The sequence below is a fragment of the Oryctolagus cuniculus genome, chromosome 13 (assembly GCF_051225735.1).
Source record: "Oryctolagus cuniculus isolate XC-2025 breed Fujian yellow rabbit chromosome 13, ASM5122573v1, whole genome shotgun sequence".
Taxonomy (NCBI): domain Eukaryota; kingdom Metazoa; phylum Chordata; class Mammalia; order Lagomorpha; family Leporidae; genus Oryctolagus; species Oryctolagus cuniculus.
The window spans coordinates 57,461,952-57,485,757 of record NC_142879.1 but is presented as its reverse complement, the minus strand read 5'-3'; the positions used below and the strand labels follow the sequence as shown (position 1 = coordinate 57,485,757).

General features: G+C 47.7%; 1 protein-coding gene across 2 annotated transcripts in view; it reads left to right on the top strand.

The window, feature by feature from the left end:
* Positions 1 to 23,806, top strand: part of LOC103350920 (ral guanine nucleotide dissociation stimulator) — a 106,272-nt gene that overhangs the window by 63,903 nt on the left and 18,563 nt on the right. The window contains exons 7-11 of one of the 2 annotated variants that reach the window (XM_089311642.1): positions 9,410 to 9,486; positions 9,810 to 9,943; positions 12,707 to 12,799; positions 17,969 to 18,152; positions 18,855 to 19,108. In XM_089311642.1, the coding sequence (XP_089167768.1) occupies positions 9,410 to 9,486; positions 9,810 to 9,943; positions 12,707 to 12,799; positions 17,969 to 18,152; positions 18,855 to 18,944 (578 nt within the window). In that variant the 3' untranslated portion in view covers positions 18,945 to 19,108. Of the gene's footprint in view, positions 1 to 9,409; positions 9,487 to 9,809; positions 9,944 to 12,706; positions 12,800 to 17,968; positions 18,153 to 18,854; positions 19,166 to 23,806 lie in introns of those variants that run through there. The other variant, XM_089311641.1, reaches the window with a different exon arrangement.

Genomic DNA, 23,806 nt, shown 5'->3' with positions numbered 1-23,806 from the left:
CAGAGCCACTCCCACACAGAAGTTGAGCATGAGGGATACCATTGTCAGCGGCTGGCCCACAAGTAGGGACAAATGTCAATACGGGAAGGGCCTGGTGGTAATTCAGGGCTGTTCTCAGCTGTAAGCCTCTGTCTGACTGTGACCTACCCATTGGTTTCCCTGAAACCTACCAAGTATACTTTGGAAAGAAGTCCTCTGCTCACACAAGTTCAAGTGGGTCCTTGCCATTGCAGCTGAGAAGGTGACCTGGTGCCTACACATTAAAGTGCTCATCATAATTTGCTGACTTCCCCCTAGAGCAGTTTCCTGCATGACAAGAAGGAGGTCCTTGCTAGCAGGGAGAGAAATCAGGCTGCCCTCCTGCTTCCTGGGCACAGTGTCCAGATGGTATTCTGAGAGCTCTGTCAGGACGCATTAGGGGTTCAGTGGGGCCTTCCTCTGTCCCGTGGTTCCTTCCCAGGCATTGTGGGAGCTGCCACTGCTGACTTGTCCACCTCCCTCTAACTCTCAGGGGTTACTCTCAGTGTCCCTGCAGCTCCTACTTCCCCAACAGGCCTCAACTGGAGGAAGAGACTCAACCTGAAGGCAGCACTTTGGAAATGTGTGCAATTTGAAGTTTGACTTCTAGGCATCCATACTAAATGTAGATATTCACAAAGGCACGAGTGCCCTTCAGCATAATCTGGGAATGGAAAATTGATAGAGCCCAGTATGTTTTTTAATATATTTATTTATTTTAAAGAGTTACACAGAGAGAGGAGAGGCAGAGAAAGAGAGGTCTTCCATCCGATGGTTCACTCCCCAACTGGCCGCAATGGCTGGAGCTGCACTGATCCGCAGCCAAGAGCCAGGAGCTTCTTCCTGGTCTCCCATGCAGGTGCATGGGCCCAAGAACTTGGGCCATCTTCTGCTTTCCCAGGCCACAGCAGAGAGCTGTATTGGAAGTGGAGCAGCTGGGTCTCAAACGGGCACCCATAGAGGATGCCGGCACTCAGGCAAGGGTGTTAACCCACTGCACCACAGTGCCGACCCTGACAGAGTCCAGGATTGCACAGCAGGGTCTGCTGAGTGAGTTGTGTGGCTGATGAAGGTGCACAAGGGACAGGAAACCAACTGTTTTCACCCCAAGCTGACAGGAGATGACAGAAGAACACATGGCCTGGGTGTGTCCCCATCCAGGTAAGACACACAGACCTGAATCTCAGGGTGAGGCTGGGAAGGAGAAGGACCTCACAGAGTGGGCAACACTTGTGGGTGAAGGGACCACATCATCCTTTATTTCATTTTGCAGTTAAGCTGGACTGCTTGTTTTACTCTATTAAATAGTTCTTAGTTCTCTCTGTGTCAGAAATGCTATAAAATTCAGGCTAGCTAATCAACTTGAATTTCATAATAGGTGAAGTGTGTGGATAGCTGCTAACACAATGCATTGTTCTTTTTATAACCACAAAATGTGATTATTTTTGTATATACTGAGATAACAATTCAAGGTTATAGAAAATATTTTGAAAGTTCCCACCAGCAGACTGGAGTGCTGAGTGCTCCCTGTCTTCTCTCCTCTGCCCCTGCCCCCCTTCATTCTGCCTCTCAAATCAATATTTTAAAAATAGAAACAACACTTGATTCCAGCAAGTTCTAAGTGTCCCTGGGATATGAACCATGAGTCTGGACATGGCCTGAATGGAACACTTTCTCGTTTGAGGATGGTCTCCTAGCTTTTAATGTTTTTTTTGTTTTTCTTTTGGCTACAAAAGCACTTATTTTCTTATCTAGCTCTCATGTCATAGGAAAATATTTCCTATTTTAAGATTGTGAAAATATTTCTTGTTGATAATTTATTTTTTAACATACAAGCTTTGATTTCTAAAGGATATTCTTTTTTTCTTTTTCTTTTTTTTTATTTAATGAGCATAAATTTCCAAAGTACAGCTTATGGACCACAATAGCCTCCTCCCCCCCGTGTCTACCCTCCCACCCACAACGCTCCCCTCTCCCACTCCCTCTCCCCTTCCCCTTCACATCATGATTTTCAATTTTCTTTATATACAGAAGATCAATTTAGCGTATGTTAAGTAAAGATTTCCACATTTTGCTCCCACACAGAAACACAAAGTGTAAAATACTATTTGAGTACTAGTTATAGCATTAATTAAATACCTAAGAGTAATTGTGTATTAATTACAGAGTTCAACCAATAGTTTTAAGTAGAATATAAAATGCATCTTTTGTATTGTTGTGGCTTCCCCCCCGACCTCCCTCCCTCCCGTGGCTCTCCCCTCACCCACTCCCTCTCCCATCCCGCCCTTCATCACGTTTCATTTTCAATTACCTTCATATATTGAAGATCAACTTAGTATATACTAAGCAGGTATTTCAACACACAACCGAACCAGGTATAGGGTATTATTCGACTAGTAGTGCTGTTTTTGAGTTTCATAGTTAAACATATTAAGGACAGAGATCCTGCATGGGGAGCATGAACCCAGTGACTCCCGTTGTTGATTTAACAATTAGCACTCTTATTTATGATGTCAGCAATCACCCGAGACTCTTGCTATGAGCTGTCTAGGCTATGGAAGCCCCTTGAGTTCAGCAACTCTGAATTTGTTTAGTCAAGGCCATATCACAGTGGAGGTTCCTTCCTCCCTTCAGAGAAAGGCACCTCTCTCCTTGATGGCCTGATCCTTCTGCTGGGGTGTTGTTCACCAGGATCCTTTATTTAGATTGTTTTTTGCCACCGTGTCATGGCTTTCCATGCCTGTGAGACTCTCGTGGACCTTTTAGCCAGATCCGAATGTCCCAAGGGTTGATTCTGAGGCAGGAGTGCTGTTTTGGGCATTTGCCATTCTATGAGTCTGCTGTGTGTTCTGCTTCCCCCACAGGATCATTCTCTCCCTTTTGATTCTATCTTTCATTATTTGCTTACACTGGTCTTATTTGTGTAATCTCTTTGACACTTACCCTATCTTTTTGATCGATTGTGTATTTATATTTGTCACTTTACCAAGTGTGCTGGCATTGGTACCTGCCTCCTTGGTAAGGTTGAGTTGAAATCCCCTGGCACATTTCCAGTTCCACCGTTGGAGGTAGGTCTGAGTGAGTATGTGCCATCCTATATACAGGATATTCTTTTTAAATTATTTTGGTTAAAACAAAGACATATGAGCCAGTGTTGTAGCATTAACAGGTTAATCTGCTGCCTGCAAATCCAGCATCCCATATGGGTGCCAGTTTGAGTTCCGGCTGTTCCATGTCTGATGCAGCTCCTGCTAATGCACCTGAGAAAGCAGTAGAGGATGGCCCAAGAACCTGGGACCCTGTGTCCACATGGGAGACCTGGAAAAAGCTCCTGGCTTTGGCCTGGTCCAGCCCTGGCCATCGCTGCCTTTTGAGAAAAGAGCCAGATGAAGGAGGACATCTTTCTCTCTCCCTCTCTCTCTCTCTGCTTTTCAAATAAAAATAAGTAAGTCTTTAAAGAAAATAAAGGAATGTAACCAGCAGGTTTTCTATGAAGTGGCAAGAAACGACAAGCCATTTTCTGTGTTAGTACATAGATACGTGACATCCATTGTAGATACAGGTGTGAAGACAGAGAGTGAAGAGTTTACCAGGGACTAGGGATGGATGGTTGAAGTCAATGATTTGGGGAGTACAGATGGCTGAAAAGTTCGAGAGTGACACAGTGGTGATGGACACACAGCATTAATTAAAGTGGTTGCCACAGAATATCTTAAAAAGTTAAAATAGTATATTTTATTAAAAGTGAATTTTATAGTATACAGAATAGTAATTTCTTATGCGGAGGTAAAGGAGAAAGATGAACATTACTACATATTGTGTAGTAAGGGAGGGGGCTGTGAGCGCTGGCCCAGGGACAGGTGCCAGCTGTGGAGCTGCAAAGAGCTCAAGCTCTTGGGACTCAGCAACAGGTGTTTCCTGCCCAGAAGGTTGCAGTAGATCAGAGTCTACGGTGGGGTCTAGATCTGAATCTGCGGCATTCGCTGGCTCTGCAGTGGGAGCTGCTGCCAGAGTGGGGTCTGGTGTGAGCTCCCTGGAGGTTTCCAGAGCTGGTGTGTGAGCCTCTTCTGCCTGTGGAGCTCCATCTGGCAACAGAGATGGAGGTGGCACAAGCTCTTGTTGTGGAATTGGAGCTTCCGCTGGCCCTGGAATCACAGGAGGAGAACATATCAGCAGCAGGCCTGACTTTTCCTGTCCCTTCCAGAGACAAAACCTTGTCTCTGACTCTCAGGGAAGCCTTTGACCCAAATTCTGCTTCCTGAATGACTTTCAGGAAGTTGATCCCTTGTTGCTCCTAGACCCGCCCCTGGTTCTGGAAGCTTTTCTGAGTGTGACCCAAACTCTTCACCTCCCCGTGTATCTCACATGCACTCATCTCCGTCCTGCTCACCCTCTAGTTCTGCCTCAGTGGGCTCCGGGTGCTGCAATCGTCCCAGGAGGAGTTGCACACGGTGCCCCAGCTCTGAGTCACGCAGGAGGAGCTGTGCATAGTCCAGCAGCACGTGCAGACTGGTGTACTGCGGGGGATGATCGAAATCTTCCGGGTATTGCTCCAGCCAGGTGGCCAGGATGGACGAGATAGCACTGGGGGAGGCAGGTGGGCAGTCCAGTGAGAGGCCTGGCCCTTTCAGGCTGCACCATTTTCCCAAGATACAGGTGGGGCTTCAGTGCCTCCCATAGCTCTGACCCAGCTCATGCCACTGGTAAACAGCCAGGATAGAGCCCTGGTGCCTTAAGGGAGACTGACAAATGGCCATATGAGAGGGAGCCCTTGACCTTGGTGTCACCACATTTCCCTTTACAGTGAAATCTGATGCACGCTGTTGTCTGTGTCTTGTCCTCCCTAGAGTGCCAGCACCACAAATGCAGAGTCAGAGGTTATGAGCTTGGTTCACTCACTCTCTGGCACTCAGTAGGTGCTACCTAAGTAACTGAAGCAGGAGGAAGCAAGGAGGGCAACCTCTGTCCCAGGCTCCTGAGGCCTGTGCTACTATCCTCAAATGTTAGTGCTGACAGCACAGTGAATGGGTCTGCTCTTCCAGTGCTGCTCATGTCCCATAGGGGCCTGAGCCCTGGGTACTGGCTGCAACTTCTGAGCACCCATCACACCTCACTGTGGGACTGCAGCCATATTTGTGAGCAGGATGCCCCCACTCCGACTTTGGGTCCCATGATGGACTGATGGTGAAAGCAGGTTTGGATGAGAGGTGGTGGTGCTGGATTCCCTCAGGGCTTTATCTTGTCCTCCCGCTACCCCTCCATGTCCCACAGTGCCTGTGGCCCAGTCCCAGCTCTCTGGCAGCTTCATTCCTACAGGGTACCACACAGACCTCAGCTCTGCAAGAGCATCACAGGATGTTCAGATCCAAGGCTCCTTCTAGTTGCATGCAACCCACAGACCCCACACTTCCAGCCCAATGTCATCAAAACTGTCATAAAAAAAAATTGGGTCCCTCCACCTCCACCACACCCACTCACTGTTTGACTGCATCCTGGAGTACACCTTCATCAGTAGGAGGGAACCATGGGAACCTAGAGAGGCAAGGACGGTATCACATTGGTCACACTGTGGGCACCCCCTGTCCACTGAACATGTCTGAGTCCACCAAGAAGGGAAGTCCAGCAGGGACTGGGGCCTGTCCTGTGCTGTGCATCAAGGTCACTGCCTAGAAAGGTCCTGCAGATCATGTGACTTCATGGCCACCATGGCAGAAAAACTCCATCCTGGTTGTTCCAAAGGAAGCTGAATAGGTCTGCAGTCCTCCTGCCCTCATCACATATCCCTGGTCTAGTTCAACCCCAAAACACCTGGATGGAATCTGGACCCTGCTCAACAAATACAGAAACAGCTTAACCTTGCATGGGCATTTGGCACAGTGTTATGTCACTTGAAATGCCCCCTTCCCATATCCAAGCTGCTGGGTTGGAGTCTTCATTCCAATTTCAATCCAGGGCCCTGTGAATGTGCAGCCTTGTGGAGAGGTTTTAACTCAGTCCTGGGGTCCCTATCACCCATGTAGGAGGTCTGTATTGACTTCTTGGTTTTTGACTACAGTCTCTCCTAGCTCATCTCTTCAGGCAAATTCTGTAGTGGAACAGCAGATGGAAGAATTTTTACTCCCTGTCCCTCTCTCAAAGGAATAAGTGAAAAAAATGTATTCAACCGTTCAGCTCAATTTCAGAGAATCATAAAGGGCTATAGCAAGAACTCCCTTTCAAGGAGGGGAAAATAATGAGAAGAAGGTGGGGTGAGCTTGCCAAGACTCACAGCTAGGGGTGGCCTGGAGATTGAGGAGACTGACCTTCCTAACAGTGCGTTCAGCACCTGCCCGGTGGTGGCAAAAGCTCTGTAGCTTCTCAGGAAGGCGGGAACATACGAGGGCTCAAAGCCCAGGAAGGCAGGCACCAGGTGGTCCACCAGCTTCTGCAGCGTGTCCTCCCGCGCCCTCCACCCAACGTGGACATCATACTCGATCAGGTTAGATGGCTTCTTCACCTAGGTTAGAATGAGGGACACACAGTCAGTGCAAGCTCCAGGAGCCACCAGAAGTGTAGGAGCTGGAGTTCAGACCAATGCCAAAGCCGTCATTGATTATTGTCCTGCATCGCACTGATGGCACTATGCTGACCCCACCCCACACCCATCTAAAAGCCCTGAGAAGCAAGCACGTGGGGTGGCATCGGGGCCAGGATGTGGAACCCCTCTGCACTCCTACTCACCCTGGGCCAACAGCGGCCTCTGTTGGCCTCCTGTCTCTCCATGCGGGAGATGGAGTACAGGACCTTGTTCAGCAACTTCTGACCTCTGTTGTGCTTGGAGCTCTGGAAAGACAGTGCCCGGCAGGTGCAGAGCAAGCATCAGGGCCCAGCCTGGTCCCTTTCCCTCTGTTTCTGCCCTCGGGACCTCCTCTTCTCCTGACCACATGGACCTTGCGTCACAGAAAACCCCCTAGAGGATGGGGCATGCTGGCATGCGGGATGTGAAATAACATCTGGGCAGTTGTGAGTGCCCAGATGATTTCTTCCTGCTCTGCCAGCCATGACCTGAAGTGTGAAGGTGACAGGACCACCAGGTTAAGGCCTCCCAGCCTGACCACCACCTACCCATGATAGGCCCTCCCCTCACATATTATTTCCCCCTCCCCAATAAAGGTGTTTTGGGGCAGCCCAGGTGCTTTCACCATGAAGTCCTGGCCTGAACAGCTCTGTCCTGGGTGGTCCTGAGTTACCTGTGCTTGCCGTGTGCTACAAGGCTGGGGGTGGTGGGGGTAAGGTGAGAACCAACGTCGAAATTGCTGCCACAACCCCTCATCACGTGGGTTTCTCGGGCCATGGCCTCGAGAAGTGGGAACACAGCAAGAGAACATCTTGTTCTGTCAAGCGTCTCTCACCAAATGAGCTGGGCAGGGGCCTCTCTCTAGAATGTTCGTGCCTGGTTACCGGGGTTACAGGATCTGTTGTGGCCTGTCACTAAGTGGCACGGTTACAGTTGGGGCTTCCTTATCTCACCCCTCTTCTCCCATAAGAAGTCCCCAAACCACCCTGGGAGCAAATGTATTCCCACCCTGCTGTCCCATGCTGTCTCTGTTTCTCTACCCAGTGACACCAGTGCCCCCTCCGAGCAGGGCCTATGGTCTTCCTGGGTGCTACCACAGTCACAGACACATGCAACCTTATTTCCAGCCCCTGTCTTTCACCAGGGTTGAACCCTGAATCAGTTACTGTGCCTCTCGGGACATTTCCAGTCTCAGAGCAGCAGAGTGGGATCATTCTAGAATCTACTCTAGGGATGTCATCAGCTATACAAGGGACAATACTGAGTGAGCCTATGGCTGGTGTCCTATGTATCTAATGCAAAAAGTAGAGCTAAATACAGAAGAGGGTGTCAGGTCACTTGGGATACAGGGTCTTTGACTCATTCGTGGGACGTGCACATGGTTCACCAATCCCCTTTTTGTCTGATGATTTCAAAGTAGCCTGGACAACTGAAAAGCAGACCTGATTCCTGTTATGTGAGCTTGGCATTATCCACCTTCCTTCCTTTGCATCAGTTCTCTGACTGCGTCATTAGTGGCTTGAATTGATCAAATCAGATATTGTCCTCCCAGACCTTCCAGTGTGTTCTCTTCTTCTTTAGGCCTAGACCTTAGTACCTGCCATCGACTTGTGTGTGGAACAGAATTAGGTTTGTAATGATTTGTTTGTTTGCACAGCAGAGAGAGAAGGGGAGCTAGAGATCTTGTATCCACTGGTTTACTCCACAAAGGGCTGCAAGAGCCAGCTCTGGGCCAGGCTGAAGGCAGGAGCCAGGGCCCTCATCTGGGACTCCCATGTGGTTGGCAGGGATCCAAGCACTTGGGCCATCTTCTGCTGCCTTCCTAGGCACATGAGCAGGAAGCTGAATCAGAGGCGGACTAATCAGGACTCAAACCAGGTTTCTATGTGGGATGCAGGTGGTGAAATTGATGGCTCAATCCAGGCCACCAAAACTGGCACAGTGGGCAGACTTCTAGCAGCTCCCAGCTCCCCTCACCTCCTGGTGCAGTTTCCCATGTAGTCCCCGTCCTGAAGTTTGTATTCAGCTAGGGACTCTCTTCTAGTCGATAGGATGAGATGTCATCTGCGAGATTTAGATGTGATGTGATTGCAACTAAAGCCTTTCTCTTCTCAGTTCTTCTCTCTCCTCTCCTCCTCATGTCTTTCCCCTCCCCTCCTTCATCCTCCTCCTCTTCCCTCTTTCTGCCCACCCTCTGTTAGTCCCCTGCCCTTAGAGATGACTGTGTTATCTGCTGCTTTTGAGAAACCCGTGTGGCACAGAACCCTGCAGGGAAGCAGAGGGCGGGGAACTCTGTGCTCAGTCCACACTAAATACTGCCAGTCCCCCTAAATCCTTCCCTACTTGAACTTCTGTTGAGGCCACAGCCCCTACACCTGAGAGCCACTGTAGCAGAAGCCCTGGGGTATCACTGGACTTGTGGGGAGGTGAAATCATGAGCTCATCACAGTTGTTGTAAATGGACACAGTGGAGTTGATGGTTTCTGAGGGCAGTGCACCAGCCCCAGAGTCAGCTTTGGCTCCACTCCATCCTCTCCTCCTCCCTGTCCAAGCTCTTAGTCCCACTGGTCACCTTCCTAACCTCCTCTCTGGGCAAACTCACTTCTGCACTGGAATCTACACAGTGGAGCCTCCCCAGCACACTGCTTTCAGCGTTGTGCAGAGCGGGCTCCTCTTCTCGTCTGCCCCAGCGTAACTGTCCCTAAGAATAGACCTTTCAGATCCCCCATGAAGTGGCTCAGCACTCTTGCAGAGCCCTCACTGAGTACGTTACAGCACTTGCTCTTTGATTCCTGCTATTTTTATTATGAAGATTTTGTCTCTCTCTCCTTGCAGACTATGAGCTTCTGGAAGGCAGGAGCCAGGATGGTCTTTCTCAGTTGGACCCCAGGACTGACTTTGCCAGAAACAAGGTGAATGCTCAGGGCTCACCACAGCTGAAGCAGGAATGTTGGAAATGTTTGGGGCACAGGCAAGGCCTCCCCTTGGAGCACCTGGGTGGAGCTGGGCTGGTGAACATGGACCAAAGTGCACACAGGGTCTGTCTTTGCCCCGGAAAGCAGGGGCCTAATCCACAGTGCAGAGTCTTGGTGCTGGGCACCAAGATTCCTCCAGATGCATCCCATGAAGCCCCTCTCTGCCACAGACAGGAAGTTGATGAGCAACAGTTTGCCACATGGACTGGGGCTATGTAAAACTCCCCCAGGGAGAAACTGAGGTGCCGTGACAATTGCAGGTGGACCCAGAAGAGTGCAAGGTGACATGCTGGTGCCTCAGATTCATACAAGTCACCCACGCCCTTTTGTCTGCTGACAGAATTCTGTGTCATAGAAAGGAGGTGTCTGGTCCAAGGTCACAGGCTGATTCAAGGTAATGTGGTGCTTTTGTTGGGATTTACTTTGCCTACATGTTGCACAGCCTCAGGATCAGAGAATCAGTCTGACTGGCAAGTGATTCATGAGACTGATAGGTTGTCATTCTCATGTCTCTTGAAGGTCAAGGTGACCAAGCCCAGCTCAGTAGATGTGAATATTAGGACTGTATGGGATTTGCAGAGGGAGGGCAAATGGAGCCTACACAGCTGTGCAATCCCCTTGTCCTTCCTTCTGTCCTCATGCCCATCCTCTGAAATGTAGCCATCCTGAGCCCTCCTCCACAACTCTCTGTAGGAGAAAGAACACCCCCAGCTCCATCCTGTGCCACAGGGATTGTGGGTACATATAGGGATGTTCCCAGACTCTGAACTCCAAGCTGAAGAGGAGGGATGAGCTTCTGTGGGGGTGTCTGGATGCTGAGTTACCTACCACAGCCTCTGGTTTTTGGTGTTTGCTCTTTTCTGGAAAAGGGAGGGAGTCTAAGCAGGACACCTCAGTGGGAACGGAGCTCTCCATTCCCAGGCAGAATGACAGGAGCCACTGTATTCTCTCCCTTGCCTGTATCTTGTCAGGGGCCCTTTTTTTTAATAATTTTTTTTCATTCATTTGACAAGTAGAGTTATAGACTGTGAGACAGAGGCAAAGAGAAAGGTCTTCCTTCCATTGGTTCACCCCCCAAATGGCTACTATTGTTAGCACTGCGCTGATCCGAAGCCAGGAACCAGGTTCTTCTTCCTGGTCTCCCATGTGGGTACAGGGCTCAAGCACTTGGGACATCCTCTGCTGCCCTCCTGGGCCACAGCATAGGGCTGGAGTTGAAGAAGAGAAATCGGGACTAGAGCCTGGCCCCCATATGGGATGCCAGCACTGCTGGCGGAGGATTAACCTACTGTGCCACAGCTCCAGCCTTGTCAGGGGCTCTTAAGAAATCCTTATCTGTACCCTCCATGGCCTGGTGCAGGTGCAGGTTTGTGTACTGGATACAGACAGTTGTGCCTACTGTGGGTCCAGATGGAATCTCTGGAAAGAGGCAGAGAGTTTGGCTCCACAAGTTTTTTACCAGTGGACACTTTTAACCCATGTTGGAATTTATGACTAAAATTAATCTATACCAATAAGCTGATAAGAGTAGAATGGAACATGTTAAAAAATTTATCATTGACGAGGAGTTGTTAGGAGGAAAATATTTTAAGAATAATTTTGATAAATACTGTGTAAGCAGGACAATAGAAAATACAAAAATAATGATTTCTTTAGAATATATTCAAAGAATCTGCAGGCATGAAATTAGTATATGTCCAGAATTCTCATTCCTCATATAATACACAAATGAACTTAATGAAACATTTTCAGCAAAAGTAAAATAGAAAAGTACAAAGACTCACAACTTTTTTGACGGAGCCATATTTTAAGAAAAACATTTAGGTGTTTAAGAACCTTGTTACAGTTTGCTGCAAAAAAATTCTCTCAACAATTTCTAAAAATATTGATAGAATCCTGTTTCACTGTTTATTAACCAAAGATTATAAACCTATTGAATTTCTCTGGGAATAAAGTTTGGGTCCCAGTGGGAGGGTCCCACAGGAAAAGCCAAGTAGACTTTGTCATTGTCACTGTGCTGAGTGATGCTCCTTCTGTTACTCCCATGATCAACTTCCTAAGCAGATGGAAGAGCCAGGTCTTGGTCCCTTAGCAAATAACCTGCCTCCCTCCTGATTTTTGGCCATGTAAGAGCACACTAGGGCCACCCAGCAGTGTGGCAGATGTGCAGGTTGAGGGGCAGCTGTCCTGCCTGTGCTCATTCCTGAGCCTGAGTTCTTCCACAGAGCACCTCCCCCATCCCCGTCTGCACACAGCTGCAGGAGAACAGCACATGGAGCAATGCAGGCGGGAGCGTTTTCCTGCTTTACATCAGTTGCATTTGCGCTCCTTGCACAGGAACAGGTCATGTGACACATACAGCACGTAGGATGCTGGGGATTTAATTCCAGCTGTGTCCCAGGAAGGGGTGAATGCATTTCCAACTGGTGTCAGAGTACTCTGCAAGAGGAACTCTTTAAGGTGTGTTGTGCTCCTCACATCTTCACTGATTGTCTACGATGTGCCAGACTCCATGCTTCCGTGTGGACAGGGAGCTGAGTCAGCAGTGTCCATTCCTGGGAGAAGCTCCCATGCTAAAGAAGGAGGTCAGACAGGGTGTGAGGTGTAAATGCATCAAGTGAATGTGGCCTGTAGGTGAATGAATGTTCTCCATTGTGAGGGTGTATTCCCGTGTCCTGAGTCTATAATAAAATACCTGAGATAAGGTTCTGAACAGAGAAAAGAGGCTGATTCTGTTCACACTTGAGACAGAAAGTCCAGGCAGGATGGTCTAACAATGCAAGGGTCACAATCAGTAGTAACCCAGGGATGTGCTTGGGTTTCATACTGTTTCCATTAATCAGGCACACACAGCTGTGATGCAGACCACTTATTCTCAACACACTCCTTCCACTGGACATGCATGTTCAGCAAGAGAGCAACTTTGTCTCTCTTTTCTCTCTGCAACCAGGAAATATTAAGGACTTAAGGAAATATTAAGAAATATCACTGAAATACTGCAGATGGGAAAACAATTATTGACTCAGCCGTAAAAATGACAAAACAAAGATTGTCTTATAGGAGGTACTCCTAAGAAATTAATCTAAGAGGATTTGGAATTGAACCTAGAGTAAGCCTGTGTAGATGTCTGCAAGTTTGAATGTCTTCTCATCAACAGAACTGTGGAGCTCGAAGCATTCCTGTCATTTCCCCAGACAACCACGAGAGGGCAGAGCAGGACTACTTATGACAGTGGAGCCATTGCAGAAGGGTAGGTGAGCTCTCTTCAGATTAGGGTTACAGCTTCAGAGAACTTTAGAAGAAACATCTCTGTGCCATTATTCTCCAATGTAAGAAACAAATCAAAGGTAATGCACTAACAGGAGGATGGACTCTGAGGCACGCAGACAGGGAAATGGCATTGCCCTGTGGCCTCCATACAGATCTGCCCTCCTGCTGTCCATCCATGTCATAAATTCTCCCCATCAAAAATGTGTTTGGATGACCAGATGGTGTTGTCGAGTGTCATCTTGTGGCTTCTTCTTTGTGAAGGGAATCCCTGGTAGCCTGTGATGTGTTCCTCAGACAGTGGAACAGAGCTGAAAGGATGGGACACAGGGCAGGTAATGGGCAGGAGGGCTCAGGGCACAGCCTGCAGGGTTTGAACTCTTCATAGTTAGCACAGCCAAGGTCTAGTGCACACCAGCTGAAGTCCCCAGTGCACAGACTTTTCTCTTCCCTGGGGGAACTTCACCAAAATCACTTAGATTCGAATAGCATGTGCAAAATACCTACAACACATTTGAAGGAGTCTAATGCTTTCTGTTACAATCCTGGGTCTCCCTCCCCAGATGATCAGTGTCCAGACAGCAGAGTTTACCCCTTGCTCAGGCCATGTCCCAGGCCCCCCACTCAGCAGCAGATGTGCAAGAGCTTCCCATTGCTCTTGGGTGCATGCATCTGGACAGGAGATCTGTCAGGCTGGGGAATACTTTGTGAATCAGGACCTGAACTTGGGCAGCCTGGATGTAAGGTCCCAAATCCATGCTTCTTGGTGACCTTCCAGGCTCTTTATCCCTGATTCCCTTCCCACTGCATCCCCCAGACATGAGGCCCTTGCTGCCAGCTGTTTCCCACAATCCTCATCCTGCTGTGACTGCTGTTTAATCTGTCCCCTTGGGTATCCATACTCTGTGTGCACATTGGGTGTCATGGGACAGCTCAGATCCCCCTGAGTAGCCCATTGGATGTCCCTACCCTAGTTGATCTGCCTTCACCTGCTGTTGTTTCCTTGTATGGACTAGATAGCAGCGTCACCTGAACCCTATGTAAGCCTTAGCTGCAGTAAGCTGACTTGGGGACCACACATGCAGCTTTTAAAGCATCTTATTGGCTCATGCATTTCAGAGTGCTTTGCAGAGGCAGGTACCCTTCACCTAAAAAAGTCAGCCTATACATTTTGACCTACATGGTTTACATGTCTCAGCCTACTTTTCTTCTAAGGACAACATCCAATTCCCTCGGCTGAGCAATTAGTAGCAATTTTGTGTTTTCTTTCTGAGTTTCTTGTACTGAAGCTTTGTACAGCAAGCAGACCAGGCTACATCCTCGCATGTGGAAGCTGGACACTTCTCCAGTTTCTGTGCTGTGTGTGGCACCAGGGGGTGGATGCATCTCCACTTGTTTGGGAGATGTAGTTTACAACACATTGTTGATATTCTTTCTTGATCAAATGGAATGAAGCTTAGTCCATTTCTCAGGTGGCATTGGTATTTGTAAATCCCAAGCAGTGCTTTGACAAAACAGAGTTTGTACTCAATGATGTTTCTTAAGCAAAGTGTAAGCATCAAGGTTCTGAGGACCTCAGCAGTCAGAGAAGCAGCTATTGCAGTGCCTATGGGCAAATACTGCCCTTGAGGAAGAATGGGTTCTAGAAAAGTGAAGAGGGCAGTCTTGTGAAGAAGAGAAACAAAAGCATTGCACAGGGTCAGCGCTGTGGCTCACTTGGTTAATCCTCCGCCTGCAGCGCTGGCATCCCATATGGGCGCCGGGTTCTAGTCCCAGTCCTAGTCCCAGTTGCTCCTCTTCCAGTCCAGCTCTCTGCTGTGGCCCGGGAAGGCAGTGGAGGATGGCCCAAGTGTTTGGGCCCTGCACCTGCCTGGGAGACCAGGAGAAGCACCTGGCTTCTGGCTTTGTATCAGCATAGCTCAGGCCGTGACGGCCATTAGGGTGGTGAACCAATGGAAGGAAGACCTTTCTCTCTGTCTCTCTCTCTCACTGTCTAACTCTATCTGTCAAATAAAAATTTAAAAAAAGCATTGCACGTACTCTGGATTCAAAAAGAACACCTAAGAGCAACTGGCTACTTGCAGTTAAGTTACACTTATTTTTAACAGCACGAGAAAGGCTAGTAATGTTTACTACATGTGTTTTACTTCAAAGAGCTGTAGGGCCAGCTTTGTTTTTCTAATAAGTATGGTTAAGGAGGCAGGTTTAAAATGTTCATAATGAATCTGCACAGTGGTTTGCCACATTTAAATTGCATCACATATTGTGTAGTATTTCTCCTGCTCTGGGTTTACTTTCAGAATATGAACAAGCTGACCATCTCTTCCACCATTTCAAAGTAGTTAACCATGAAGTTCATTTTTAAAGCTTTGTGTATTTGAAAACTGGAGTTACACTGAAAGTGGGAGTAACAGAGAGAGAGAGAGAGAGAAAGAGAGAGAGAGATCTTCTGTCTGCTGGTTCACTTTCCTAGATGGCCTGAACTACTAGAACTGGGCCAGTCCAGAGCCAGGAGCTTCTTGCTGGTCTCCCACATGGGTGGCAGAGCCCCAAGTACTTAGTCCATCTTCCACTGCCTTTCCCAGGCCTCCATAATGGATCTGGAACAGAACTGGGACTGAATCCAGCATCCAAATGGGAATCAGGCATTGAGAGCAGTAGCTTTCCATTATGCTACAGTGCCAGCCCCTAACAATGAAACTCTAACTTGCACACCCATATAATTGATTGAGTAATGACCCCTGCTTTTTAAAAAAATATTCATTTATTTGAGAGGAAGAGTTAGGCAGAGAGAGAGAAAGGTTTTCCATCCACTGGTCCACTCCCCAAATATCTTCACTGGCCAGAGCTGGGCCAATCTGGAGCCAGGATCTTCTTCCAGGACTCCCATGTGGGTGCAGGGGCCCAACCACGGGCCATCTTCCACTGCTTTCTCAGGTACATTAGCAGGGAGCTGGATCAAAGGTGGAGCAGCCTGGACTTTTACTATTGTCCATATGGGATGCCAGCACTATAGATAGAGGCTTAAACCACTACACCACAGTGTCACTCAGAATAATGCCCTTTTAATCTTAAATTTCTCCTTGGACATTTGAACAAAATCAATGATGTTTAAAAACTAGTCTTAAAAATATAGGCCACTCATGAACACAGGATGTACTTTTCTCTAAAGAAAGGAGAGAAGAGCTACCTTGCTTATGTCCTTGTCTAAAGACTGATGTAGTTTTTGGATTCAAAAGGCTTCCATAGCCTAGGCAGTTCCTATCAAGAGCCTCGCGTGGTCCCTGACATCATACATAAGAGTGTTAATTGTGGCCAGTGCCATGGCTCAATAGGCTAATCCTCCACCTTTTGGCACCAGCACACTGGGTTCTAGTCCTGGTTGGGGCACCAGATTCTGTCCCGGTTGCCCCTCTTCCAGTCCAGCTCTCTGCTGTGGCCCGGGAGTGCAGTGGAGGATGGCCCAAGTCCTTGGGCCCTGCACACGCATGGGAGACCAGGAGAAGCACCTGGCTCCTGGCTTTGGATCAGAGTGGTGCGCCAGCCGAAGCGGCCATTGGAGGGTGAACCAACGGTAAAGGAAGACGTTTCTCTCTCTCTCTCACTGTCCACTCTGCCTGTCAAAAATTTAAACAAACAAAAAAAAAAGAGTGTTAAGTGTTAAATTAATGACAGGAGTCACTATGTACTTCCTTCCCATGCAGGACTTCTATCCTCAATGAGTTGTATTATGAGAGTTAACTGTAAAACATGTTCTCAGTTTTTTTGTGTCTGTGTATGTGTGTGCAAATTATTGAAATCTTTACTTAGTATAGAGTTGGTCTTCTTTGTACAAAGTTAATTGAAAATGGATCTTAATGGAAAATGGGACTGGGAAGTGGAGAGGGAGGAGGAGGTGGGGTGGGAATGTGGGTGGGAGGGCAGGTGTGGTGGGAAGAATAACTGTATTACTAAAGTTGTACTTACAAAATTTATATTCCTTAAAAATTAATTAATCAATATAAAAAGGAATAGGTGAAACCAAATAAACAAACAAAAATAGGCCAGTCAATGTAATAAGTGAAATGTGACCTGATTCCCCAGGAGGAGGTTCTTATGCTAATATTGAGGCCAGGGTGTTAGGAAATCCCCCTCCAGGAGGAAGTGTGCCTGGAAGGGTTTGCTTGGGAAAGTCAGGAGACAGCATAAAGCTGGCCTCACAGCCTCAGCATCTCTGACTGCAGGTCCCTAACCCAGCATCAGGCCAATCAGGAGCAAGGAACAATCCACACCTCAACAGCAAAGACCCACTGCCCCTCAGGCCATGCCCAGAGTAGCCCCATGCAAGTGATATTGGGAGGTGGTAGTGACAACATTGTACTCTTGAATGGGACCTGTGCAAAACTAGTTTCTGTGCAGAATCGGGGGGCTGGATGACAATTGAGGTATCCTATACAGAGGGCTCCCCTCCCCCAACTCCTCACCTGATAACGACCCATGCCCAACTAACCTCATTGAGACAACCAGTGGGACCTCTGTAGGGTACTGGCACTGGAACCCGGGCCCCCAATAACCCCATTCTGGGTTGCATCCTGGCCTCTGGTCAATTTCCATTGCAAGGGGGTGAAAAACCTGGTTGGTTGTCAGTGGTTTAATGCTAACACCTGGCTTCCTGTGCTGCACCAAGAACACTACTTTTGTGTCTTTCTTATAAAGGAAATACATGTAAGTTAGACCTCCAGGGAGTTGTAGTATGTGCGCCCTTTTGAATACAAATGCTGCTAAAATTATGTAGTAAACAGAATGTTGGATATTAGCGATTTTATCAATTCCTATCTCAGGATTTTCATCTTACCAGCTTCTTTTTCTGTCACGGAAAAAGTTTGTTGAAGCAACTTTGGACATGGCAGATATGGCATCAGCTGGAGAAGCGTGGTCCCAGTGAAAGGCCACAACAGCAACACCTGTGCTAGTGTTCCTAAACGTGTGCTGCATGCCACACAGGGTGTTCAAGGAGAGGGTCGATCATTTAGACAGACTACCCATTCTTTCAGTAAATCTTAACCCCGCAGCAGCCACCAGGCAGACACGGGGTCGGATCTCTGAAGGGGAATTAGGCGTCAGGTTCTTCCCGGGTAATATGGTTTATGTTGTGTAACTTTTGTCCCGGCAGGCCCAGGAGCTCTGAAGTCCCCTGTGCACCTGCACTGAGCCTGTTCCTCCCTGCGGGCCGGCCTCAGCCACAGCTGCAGCCACTGCAGTCAGGGAGGCGCAGTGCATTCTTCAAAGCAGCCCAGGTACCAGCGGGGTGTGCTTCAGCCTCTCCTTCTGGCTCCCACCACTGCCTGCTTTGCCAGGTGAGTCCCCTGGACTGGGCAGGGAACCATGGAGGACAGGGACAGCCTGATTTTCCCAGCCTAGGCAGCAGGATCACAGCGCCGGGAAGCAGGACAGGAAGGCGGTGAGCAGCACAGGTGGTGCCACTCAGGAAGGCAGCCACTGTGGGGCCCAGGGAGGCGGAGGCGGAGGCGGCGGAGGGGAGGGGGGGGCAAGAAGGCTCTGGGCAGGCGCGGCCATGGGGACGGGCAGTGACTCCAGGGAGGATGTGTTGGATTCCCAGGCGCTGCATTCCGCGGAGCTGGACTGAGTTCACTCCCTGGTCCCAAAGACTCAGGACTTCAGCCCCTCAGGGCAGGAGACAGGCCTATCAGGAAAGGATTGTGGGGATGGTTGTGAATGCCAGGCTAGGGAGCAGTTGGGGTGGTCGGCAAGAATTCGAAACCGGTGGTGGGGTTGTGGAAGGGACCCAGGGCCAGGTGGGGTTTGGCACTGAGCAAGAGGATCTGCTGTGGAACTTCCTGCAGCCCTGTGACACTTGGACCTGCTGGGTTTTTTTCTGGGGTCAGGCAGAACTATGAAGGGTCTGGGCTACCTGTCAGGAGGGGCGGTGAATGTCCCAGGAGGGGACCTGAGTGGCTGGAGCCCAGGCTGTTGCCTCCCTGCACTGAATCTCCGCGCTGTTTCAAGGCTGCCCACCCATTATCCCCTGTTATGTCAAGACCATGCCCCTGGCTGCGCAGCTGGCCCAGTGGCTTCCTGTCTCAGGTCCCAGCGTGAGCCCCAGGAGCAAGAGGCCTGTGGATTTGTAACTGAGTCCGGACCCTAAACAGTCATGGCTTCCGCGGCGGCCCAGACCAAGGAACACGAAGCGGCCACGTCTCTGCAGGAGCTGCATGGAGGAGGTGGGCTGCGTGACCTGGGCCGAAGCTGCCAAACCGGCTGACCATTGACCTCAGTGGACCACGACGATGTGGGGGTGCCTGGCACGGGGCGCCCACAGCTGTGTTCGGCTCTGGGAAGTTGTCCCCAGGTAAGCTCGCTGACCCCAGCTTCCTTTGGTCTTCTGGCTTTCGAAGTAAGTGATATGCCAATGTCCTCTTCATAGGGAAAACTGTGCCTCCTTGGTGAAATTCTTGGGATGCCCTTGCTGGTATCGGTTCTCTTAGATGGTCTGGAAGGAATCCTTTACTTGTGCCTGTCCTAACAGACCTGTGCTCCTGTTCTGGGTCATGGCAGGCAGATCACCTCCTTGTTTGCCTTGGTAGTTAGACCCCCATTCTTCTCTTTCTTCCCTTGTCTGCCCAGTATTAGGAAGAACAAGCTTGTTTCTGGTCCAATCACAAAGGTGGGTGTTGGGGGCACAAGGAGTCCATTCTGGGGCTTTCCAAGGCCATCTCTGAGTGTTCTGGTGTCGGTACATATGTGGGTGTTTCTGTGTACCTGGAACGCGTGTTTTCTGTCTGGCAGCCATCTGGTGCAACTCCTTAGTGAAGCTAAATGGTCACTCCTGGTAGCTGATGCAAGCCAATCTGATGCATGCTATTCAAAAAGGTGGACATCATAGAGCTATTAGGGAAAGTTTCCTTTGGTTTCATGGACCAAGCAAAACAGGCTATAGCTGGAAAATAGTGAAGAGGAGGAGGCTTTACCCAGACCTAGTCCCACAGAGAGACCTCTGTGGCTTGGCATTTGTTACAGACTCACAGCCAGGGCTGCCCAGAGCACAGTGACAAGGTGAGTTTGTTTTGGTAAATGTCAGTATGATGGCTTTATCTTCTTTAACAGGATTAGCAGTCCCTAGGCCTTAGGATTAGAGTCCACATGGAGAGTGTCACTTAGTTTCATGTTTACTTACTGGTTTCTCTTAATGCTGATATGTTTGTGATAATTATGTGAATGACTGAAAGTTTCAAATGCAGAGTTGTGGCTGTGGAGTAGGCTAAGCCTCTGCCTGCAGCACTGGCATTGAATATGAGCACCGTTCAATTACCTGGCTGCTCCTCTTCCTATCCAGCTCTCTGCTTATGGCCTGGGAAAGTAGCAGAGGATGGGCCCCTGCATTCATGTGGGAGACCCAGAAGAAGCTCCTGGCTTAGATTGGCCCAGCTCTGGCCTACGTGCTGCCATCTGGGGAGTGAACCAGTAAGCAGAAGATCTCTGTCTCTTCCTCTGTCTGTAACTCTACCTCTCAAATAAATGAAATCTTAAAGTTTCAAATGCAATTCAAAATTTTAAAATCTATTAGTAGGTTATGATTAAATCTTTAATTGGACAAAATTTCTCCATGAGGACATCTGTTTCTTGATAATGCTGTATTAACCACTTTTATGACCATATTTTATTTTCTCTGAGTTATCTATTAATATGCATTGTAGACTCTCATAAACATGGCCTCTTGTGTCATTTTAAATGCTGTTTTTTTTATTCTTTTATTCCCTTCTTTGATTTTATAGATTCAGTTAAAGGAGTGCTTGTAGTCTCATGACCACAGAATAAATTGTGAAAACCCAAGCAACAAATAGACCACTTCTGATGGTGGAATGGAAAGTTGTTGAATGAATTTTTGAGTTTAATGTCAGTGAGAAATCTGTATTTTCTGCTTATCTAGCTTTCATAATTTTTTTCTGAAAATTGAACACTTCACTATGAGTATCAATCATTAGCATTAATAATTGCTGTTTGTAATCATGTAGGACTGTGAGTTTATAGGCAACATTCATTTATCAAGCGTGTGTGTGTGTGTGTGTGAGTACACACTTGTTTATGGATATAGTCACATCACCAAATGCCCTCCATTGCTGATGCTGGGCCAGACTAAATCCAGGAGAAGAGAACTTGATCTGGGGCTCCCACATGTGAGGTGGGAGCCCAAGCACTTGAGCCACCATGTCCTGCTTCCCAGATAAATTAGCAGGAACGTGGATTTGAAGCAGAGCAGCCAGAACTTGGATTGGAACTCCAGTATGGAGTATAGGCATGCCAGTAGGCTGCTTAGCACACCACACCACAACCCAGGCCCCATAAGTAGTGTTTTGGGGGTGTTATCATCCACATCTTTGTCTTGTTCACTCAACATGATTTAGAAAATAGATTCTGTAGGCTTAACATAGTCTGGCGAGTGGTGAGGAAATGTTGGGGAAGAGGTGAAAAAACTCTCAGAGAGCGTCCTGGGACTCACTCGGAGGCAGACACAGAATGCGGCAGAATCTCCTGACTGCTGAGTACCTTTCTTTGCTCCTGATGTTTAATGCTCTAAAACAGTGTGTGGAAGGAAATTCTGTTTTAAAAATATTTGTTTTACCTATTTGGAAGTCAGAGTGACATAGAGGGAAAGAGAAAGAGATTGTTCATCCACTTGTTCATTTTCCGTGTGTGCTTGGACACCCAGAATTCCACCTGGGTCTCCCACATGGGTTGCAGAGACGCAGGTATTGGTCCCATCCTGTCCTGCCTTCTGAGGTACATTAGCAGGGAGCAGGATCTTAAGTGGAGCTGCCCAGCCAAGACTCAAACTGGTGTTCCAACATGGATGCCCGTGTTAAAAGTGCTGGGTTAACCTGATTTGCCACAGTGCCAGCTCCAGGAAAAAGTTTTTAAAGACCAGTTAAGATAGGGGCTATCATAGTAGCACAGTGGGAAAATCAACCACCTCTGACTCCATCACCTCACAGGGGAAACTGTTCTAGTCCCAGCCCCCTCATTTCAGATCCAGCTTCCTGCTAATGCACTTGGGAAAGCAGGGGATGATGCCCCAAGTACTTGGGTCCCTGCCACCCACGTGGGAGATGTTGATGAAGCTCATGTAAGCTAGCTTGGCCTGGCACATCCCTGGTCACTAGAGGAGTAAATCAGCTGATGGAAGATCTCTGTCTCTCCTTTTCTCTCTGTAACTCTGCCTTTTAAGAAAATGAGTAACTCATTTAAAAAAGAAGTTACAGAATAAAAAGACTTGATTTAAAAGGTTTTCCATGATTTTGTTCTTCTTCAAGACTTACTCTAATGGTTGGACTTTCAGCCTTCCTCTGATTGCATGAAGGGTGACTGCTGGCCAGAAGCAGATTTTCTCCAGGCAGCTCTCATGGACGTTCTAGCTGTGGCGGCCACTGTGAATAGACTCAGGCCCCAACCATTGGCTCTTTGATCGTCCTCTGCTGCCACACTTGATTCTTGACATTCCCTGCTATTTTACAATTCTCTTGGAAATTACCAGAGACTAGGGAATCCCTAGACTTTTACTTAGGGAAATGCTTTTGGCCTTCATTTTGCATGAATTTTAACAGATTATTCCCAAATTGTTTTGAAATAAGTCATCATTTTATTCATAAGCATGTTTTCTTTTTAAACCATCCAATAATGGGCTGTCTGCTCTGCAGGGGGAACAGATGTTTGTTTTGCTTTTAAATACGTTTCAAATACAGGAAAAGATTGAAATGTAAAGGGATTTTAATGGCACATATTTGTGTCCCATTGATAGTGATCAAAAAAGTTTACTATGAGATCTAGACCAAAGATTTATCTTGTTCTAGCTTTTAAGAAACTGATGAAGTCTTAGGTCCCTGCATTTAAATGGTTTACAGTAAATTGTCTAAATATGTATTTTCCAGTGTTGAATGGTAAACATTGCTTCTGAAATTTGACTGGTTCCTTAACACATTCACCTTAGCAGAAGGTGGTTTATAGGGCTGGCATTAAAGTTTAGTCACGTAGTATGTTAAGCCTGTGATACTAAATGCCTTTAAAAAAAAAAAAACTTATTTTTATTTATTGGAAAGCAGAGTTAAAGTGAGGAAGACACAAACACACACACACACACAGATCTTTGATCCACTGGTTTTCTCCCCAAATGGCCACAAAGCTGGGGCTCAGCCAGGCTGAAGCTAGGAGCCTTGACCTTCTTTGGGGTCTCCCACATGGGTGCTGGAGCTCAAGGATTTGAGCCATCTTCTGCTGCTTTCCCATGTGTATCAGTAGGGAGTTGGATCAGAAATGGAGCAGCCAGGTCTTGAACCAGAGCCCTTTTGGGATGCCAGCATCACAGGTAGAGGTTTTTTTTTTTTTTCATTTAAAGATATTTATTGTTTTTTTTTTTTTACTTTTATTTAATGAATATAGATTTTCAAAGTACAGTTTATGGACTACATTGGCTTCCCCCCACCCCCCGATGACTTCCCTCCCACCCGCAACCCTCCCCTTTCCCGCTCTCTCTCCCCTTCCATTCATATCACAATTCATTTTCAATTTTCTATATATACAGAAGATCAGTTTAGTATACATTAAGTAAAGATTTCAACAGTTTGCACCCACATAGAAACACAAAGTGAAAAATACTGTTTGAGTACTCGTTATAGCATTGAATCTCAATGTACAGCACATTAAGGACAGAGATCCTACATGAGGAGTAAGTGCACAGTGACTCCTGTTGTTGACTTTACAAATTGACACTCCTGTTTATGGCATCAGTATTCTCCCTATGCTCCAGTCATGAGTTTCCAAGGCTATGGAAGCCTTTTGAGTTCTCCGACTCTTATCTTATTTAGACAAGGTCATAGTCAAAGTGGAAGTTCTCTCCTCCCTTCAGAGAAAGGTACCTCCTTCTTTGAAGAATCACAGGTAGAGGTTTAAACTTATATTCGATGACACTAGCTCAGCTAAATCACTTGTCAAAAAGATT